This window comes from Equus przewalskii, chromosome 12 (assembly GCF_037783145.1).
Source record: "Equus przewalskii isolate Varuska chromosome 12, EquPr2, whole genome shotgun sequence".
NCBI classification, from domain to species: domain Eukaryota; kingdom Metazoa; phylum Chordata; class Mammalia; order Perissodactyla; family Equidae; genus Equus; species Equus przewalskii.
In genome coordinates, this window is record NC_091842.1 from 27,137,231 (window position 1) to 27,144,117 (window position 6,887).

At 48.4% G+C, this 6,887-nt stretch overlaps 1 protein-coding gene across 2 annotated transcripts in view; it reads right to left on the reverse strand.

The window, feature by feature from the left end:
• Positions 1–3,597, reverse strand: part of ACSM5 (acyl-CoA synthetase medium chain family member 5) — a 36,085-nt gene extending 32,488 nt beyond the window's left edge. Inside the window, exons 1-3 of one of the 2 annotated variants that reach the window (XM_070568467.1) lie at positions 3,470–3,597; positions 2,541–2,870; positions 751–969 (exon numbers count right to left, since the gene is read on the reverse strand). In XM_070568467.1, the coding sequence (XP_070424568.1) occupies positions 751–954 (204 nt within the window). In that variant the 5' untranslated portion in view covers positions 955–969; positions 2,541–2,870; positions 3,470–3,597. Of the gene's footprint in view, positions 1–750; positions 970–2,540; positions 3,023–3,469 lie in introns of those variants that run through there. The other variant, XM_070568468.1, reaches the window with a different exon arrangement.
• Between the last annotated feature and the right edge of the window lie 3,290 nt (positions 3,598–6,887).

The window sequence follows — 6,887 nt, forward strand, 5'->3', positions numbered from 1 at the left end:
CCGCCTCAACATGACCTGATGAGCGGTGCCATGTCCGCGCCCAGGATCTGAACCAGAGAAACCCTGGGCCACCGAAGTGGAGTGCATGAACTTAACCTCTCGGGCACGTGGCCCGCCCCATATTTTTTCTTTAAAATTAGCATAAATAAATACCTTTGAAATACAGTTTATATCCCCCTACTATAAAAAAAGCTAGCATCTTTAACATAAGTAAAAGGTGACTATATAATAGAGAGAGAGACATAACAGATATATAAGGAAGGAGAAATAAAGAAGGAAGCATATGTACAGAGACACAATGAGATCAAGATAAACTTAGTTCAATTCTACATATGTACCTGCTGTGAATTATGAAAAGCTTTGAGCCAGAGCTGAGCTCTCTCCTTATTTAAAAGGGAAGTGCATGACAATGAGAGAGAGGTTAAGGGTAGAGTAGCAGCAGTAAGAACTTTCTTCTTCACTTGATCAGAATGATGGGAAATGAATCAAAAGGGATGCAACTATCTCACTGTGTGATTTGGGCTCAGGAATATGAGGCACATGAGGGATTGGGCAAGGGTGTCTAAGGCTCGCATAACTTGGTCATAATTTTTTTCTAAGGCTTAAATGCTAACAGTTTCAATTTTAGGACTTGTAAAATTCCTGGGTCAAAATGTCCAGATCAATGTGACTTGGAGCCTTGAGTCTCTTTGGGGTACCCAGGGCAGCCTCCAATGCCCAAGATGGACACTAGGACACTGTGGGCTTCACCTTTTCCAGCTGAGTCCACACGTCCAGCACGTCACGGGCAAAGTTGAAGTACTCAGGCACTGGCTGCCTCCCCAGGTTGATGGCTTCCCAGGTGGCCACAATCTTCTGAGGGACAGGCAGAGGTGGTGGCTGCCCACGAGGACCACAGACTCCCCGGGTGCTCCTCAGAGCCTGGAGGACCAGGCCTCTTAGCCACAGTCTCATGTCGTTGCCTCCTGCCTGTCACCAAAGAGAGGAGAGAGCACATGGTCCTGAATTCTGGGCTCTGGGGAGAAACTGAGGTGGGAAAGAAGCCTGTGGTCAGCCCTGATGGAGACTATAGTACATATTGACTCGTAGAACAGAGTCTTGGGCTGGAGTTTTAGTTCTGTGTGGGATTTTGGTCATTTCTCCTCTCTGAGCCTGAGGTCCATCCTTCCATCTCTCACTGCCTGTGGATCTCTGTGGGTCTGAGGTCAGTGACTCAAAGCCCATTTCCCAAGATTATATGAAGATGAAGACTATAATTTTAACGTGTAATCAATATAAAAAGAAATTATTGAAGAGATATTTTTTACATTCTTTTTTTTTGTACTTAGTCCTGAAAATCCTATTTTCACTTTCAGTTTTACACTTACAAGCACACTTTACACTCACAAGCACACTTCAGTTTGGACTAGCCATGTTTCAAGTGCTCAACAGCTACAAGTGGCTAGTGGCTATTGCATTGGACGGTGCAGTTTTAGGGTCTCGCCACTGAAAGCGTGGTCTATGGACCAGCATCACCTGCAGAATCTCAGACCCCACCCCAGACGTGTGTGGAATTAGACTCTGAGCTGTAACAGGAACCCTAGGGGCGCTGTGTGCACATTAAAGTTTGAGAAGCAGAGGCCTAGGGGCTGCAACCCCAGGTTCAGTTTCCTTCCGCCAAGTTCCTCTTGGTAATAATAATAACAGCAGAAATGATAATGATAACTGCCAGAGACTCAATGTTTGTGTTCCCCCAAAATTCATACGTGAAGTCCTAACCCCCAATGTGATGGCATCAGGAGGTGGGGCCTTTGGGAGGTGACTAGGTCCTGAGCGTGGAGCCCCTATAAAGGGGACCCAAGAGAGCTGCCTTGCTGCTTCTGCCTGGTGAGGATACGATGAAAAGACAGCTGTCTATGAACCAGGAAGTGGGCTCTCAGCAGACACCAAATCTGCCTGCAGCACCGGGATCCTGGATTGCCCAGCCTCCAGAACTGGGAGAAATAAATGTTGTTTAAACCGCCTGGTATATGGTACTTTTGTTACAGCCACCCAAACGGACTAACACAATAACCAACAATAAGAATGTATCACAACAATGATAACTGCCACTTACGGAAAGCTTAACACATACCAAACATTTGGAAAGTGCTTTATAAACGTAATTTCCTTAAATCCTTATAGTAACTCTATGATGTGTTATTTTCCCCACTTTACAGATAAGGAAAGTGAGGCTTGGAGAGGACAAGTGACTTCCAGGTCTCACCTCCCAAAAAGCACTAGGCCCCAGCCTCTGCTTGGCCACCAGCTCTGGGGCCTGTGGCCTCAGACTCCCCGCCCCCGGCCTCTCCTTCCCCACTCCTCACCTCTCCAAAATTCTGCCCCAGCCTTTTCCTCCACCTCCCACCCTGGATGCCCTGGCCCCTTGACAGCTGATAATTAGAATCCCCAGGCCTTCTCCTCCAGTAAGGCCATTTCAGTCGTGCCCCCTTCTTGGCTTAATCAGCAAGGGCCTCAGGAGCAGCTGACACATGTCACTGAAGGATTTCTCTCCCCCTTACCTTGTTCTTGAACCCAGGAAACGCAGACGACTTCTAGGCTCTGCTTCAGCTGAACACAGGCCTTAAGGCCTGTAAATGTTCCTGCTGAGGAAGGCAATTTGCTGTCTCCGCCTCCTGGGGAAACTTTGGCTCCAAAGGCAGCCAAGAGTGGGCAGAGCCAGAAGCCAGCGGACGACACAGTGGCTTCAACTGGCCGGCACACTTTGAGCCAGTGAGCCAAGCTTTGCTCACAGCTCACAGTGGCTGGGAGATTAAATTCCAGCTCCAGTGCCTGGTGAGTGTCCTGGACCTGGTAGAGGTTTTCCCTGAAAATTCAGGCCACCATCTCACCTGAAAAGGGAACAGAAACTTTATGATATTGTACAGGAAGGATGCAATCGTGACAATAATGTAAGTTCCACCCTGTCCCTTTTCTGCTCCAAGCCCTCTAGTACAGAGACAGACAGTAGATCGGTGGTTGCCTCTGGGTTGTGCACGTGAACGGGAGATGACTGCAGATGGGCACGAGGGAGCTCTTGGAGGTGATGGAAATGTTCTAAATTTGGATTATGGTCATGGCTGCACAACTTTGTAAATTTACTAAATAGCAATAATAATAGTTACTGCACACTTACAATGAGTGAATTTTATGATATTAAATTATATCGAAATAAAGCTATTTTTTAACGAACCCTCCTACGGCTCCCTATCTCACTCAGAGTCAACACCAAAGTCCTGAGAGCCGGTTGCAGGGTCCCACCCAATGGCACGGCTCTTACTCGTCTCTCACCCCCTTGCCCAATCTGCTCCAGCCACAGTGGTCTCCCTGCTGCCTGTTCTTTGAAATTCTGGCCTGCAGCTGAGCTGCTGGTAAACTGGCTCTCTGTGAACAACAGCAAAAATGTCCCCACTTATAGTGTTCACCAGCATCTGTGATTAAATCTTCTCACCGTGGCCAATCTCAAGCTACCAAAGTTTTAACAGCCAGCTTGCGAAGTTCCTGAATCTTAAGCCTCTCGCTTGGCCCTGCTAGCTGACTCCAGGCAGTGCTCTTCATGCCTTTGTGCTCGCTGGTTTCTCTGCCAGGACGCTCCTCCCACAGGGGTCACTGCCTCGCCACCCCCAGGTCTCAGCTCAGTGAGCCTTCAGCGAGCTCCCTAACCAAGATCGGATGCCTCTCCCGTCTGACACTTCCCACTCTCCCTTCCCTGCTTGACGTTCCTCCTCAGGATGTATCACTTTCTAATGTTCAATATATTTTTTAAACACACTTTATTTTTATTTTTTCCAGCTTTATTGAGGTCTGTGGACAAATGAACTTGTATATATTTACGGTGTACAATGTGATGATTTGACGTGTGTGTACGCTGTGTAGATGACTATCACTAGGGGGTGAGGCCAGGCAGGGCTTCTGCCTTCCAGGTGCTGAGCAGCTCACTTGGCACGAATCATCTCCTTTAACTCTTTCAACAGCCCTGTGAGTTGTATCCATCTTACAGGTGAGGAAACTGAGCCTCGGAAAGCATAAGTGACACACACGAGGCCACACAGCTGCTTAGGGACAGAGCTGGTCCACTTCTGGGTATTTATCCAAAGAACATGAAAACACTAATTCAAAAAGATATCTGCACCCGCATGTCCACCGCAGCATTATCACAATAGCCAAGACTTGGAAAGAACCAAAGTGCCCACTGATGATGAATGGATAAAGATGTGGTACATATATACACAATGGAATACTACTCAGCCACAAAAAAGACGGAATCTTGCCATTTGTGACAACATGGATGGACCTTGAGGGTATTATGTGAAGTGAAATAAGTCAGACAGAGAAAGACAAATATGACTTCACTCATATGAAGAATATAAAATAATAACAACAAACAAACAAACACAGAGATACAGAGAACAGCTTGGTGGTTACCAGGGGGAAGGGAGGTGGGGGGAGGTGAAAGGGGTACAGGGGCACGTGTCTATGCTGATGGATGGCAACCAGATTTTTGGTGAGGAACATGATGTAATGTATTCAGAAGTTGAAGTATGATACTCAGAGCTGAAATTTATATAGTTTTATAAACCAATGCTACTTCAGTAAAAGAAAAAAAAAGAGCTGGGATTCAAATTCCAATCTATATGCTCGATCAAATTCCAATCTATATGCCTGAGTTCAGGAACATTCAATGCCACACCCAGTGCCCCAGGGTGTTTTGTTTCTGGCCCTCCATGTGACCCCCAGCCCCCTGCTTTGTCCATGGGCAAGCTCCTCTCAGCAAGGGCAGGGCAGGGCTCCTCCTACTCATTCTTCCCCAGGGCCACCCCTGGGCCTCCAGCACCCCGGAACTCAGAACATTGCGGCTGAGGCTGCTGTGGCCTCAGTGTGTCCAGGAAGGGACTCCATTTCTGCCTCTGGATTTCTTTAGAACACCCAGCTGCCTGCGGGTCCTGCTCAGGTCACAAAGGGAACCAGGAGCCTGTTCTTCAGGCCACGACTTCCTTCCTCAAGTGCCCCAGAGTTTACTGGCCCAGCCCTGGTAGGGCCCCAGTGGGCCTGAGAGTAACCAGGCTTCCTGCAAGTATGAGCTTGAGTGAAGTGGCAATTCTGACTGACAGGCTCTGCCCCGGCAGCCGTCCTTCTGCCAAGAGGAGTCACAGATTTAAGTGTGGATTTCAGCCTAAATGGCTACACATTAGGATCACCTAGGGGGCTTAAAGAAAAAAGATGCCCAGACTCACACCACCCCAGACCAATGAAACTGAATCCATCGGGTTTGGGCTTGAGCATCAGTAATTTTTTAAAGCTCCCTGAGAGATTCTAATACCAGTCGTGGTTGAGAAGCACTGAAATGGACTGTGGAGTTTGCGTGAGAATTAAATTAGGTCATTTATTCATTAATTAATTCAAGAAACATTAATTGAGCTCCAAATCTGGGTCAGGCATTGTCCTAGGAGGCAGGAAACAGCCACGAACAAAGGCACTTACATTAAAAAGGTTAGAAACATAAACAAGGTACACTCAAACACAATCATACACGATTTGAAGCAAACAGGGGTCATGGGGCCAAGAGCGCTGGAAGCAGAGGCAGGGGGAGACAGAGCAGCCTGGGAAGAACCCTCTGAGTTGCTGGTGTTTGCACTGGAACCTGAATGACCAGAAAAGGCTGAAGAGCAGGGTAAGGGTGTTCCAGGCACAGGCAAAGGCCCTGTGGCAGGTGTGCTTGAGGAGAGAGAAGGAGACCAGCATGGCTGGTGCACTGTGAATAGGACAATGGGGTGCAGAGCTAGCCAGTGGGGCCTGATAGAACCCAGCACAGGGTGGGATTGCACGTGATGAAAAGTCATGGACCTCCTTAACAAGACAGCAATGTGGTCTAAGTTATGTTTAAAAAGAAAATTGCTAACTGTTGTGTGGGGAATGAATTGGGGAAAGCAAAGAGAATAACCAAATAGAAAGTTTAAAAAGAGAAAAAAGAAGAATCCTCTGAGGAGCTTTTAGAACATACAGATATCTGGACCCCACCTTGAGCAATTCTGAATTAACTGGTCTGGGGTCAGACCGAGCATCAGTATTGTCTTAAAAGCTCCCCAGAGAATTTTCATGTGCCTCCAGGTGTAAGAAGTGCTCATCATCATGTCTTCACAACGACCCTGGGAGGCAGGGACTATTCACCCATTCTACAGATGGGGACGCTACACTCTGACGGTGGGCTTTGCAAGTCTGAGGATCTGTGAACATCGCCAAAGTCCAGGATCTGAGGTGCGGGTGTGAGGGCAGCGTGGTCTGGTGATTTAGACCCGAGGTCAGCAAGCTTTCCCTGTAGAGGGCCAGATGATCGATATTTTTGGCTTTGCTGGCCACACACAGTCTCTGTGGCAACTACTTAACTGGGAATTGTAGTAAAAGCAGCCACAGACAATAGTAAAGGAGTGGGCGTGGCTGTGATCCGATAACAGTCTTCACAAGGACAGGCAGCAGGTCATAGTTTGCTGACCCCCGGTGTAGACATGGGCATTGGGCTTAGATATACCTGAGCCCAGGTCGTGCTCCTTCATCCACCAGCTGGGTGATCTTGGGTGGGTCTCCACCTTTGTGAAGTGGGCACCATGACTGTACCCACCTCTCAGCCGCACCGTGAGGATTAATGAGACGGTGAGAGTAAAGCTCCAATACTGGCCTAATACACAGTCACTTATTTATTACTGTGGGCAGGCCCGGCCCTGGGAACTGGGGCTGCCATGGGGAGCGAAGAGAGACGGGGCTGGGGTTTCAGCCCGGAGAAGGGACAGAGGGCGGGACCCCTTTCTCAGGACCCCGGCAGCATCAGGGCTCTCCCCACTCTTCCCCATCCTCCTCCTCCTGACGGCAAGGCA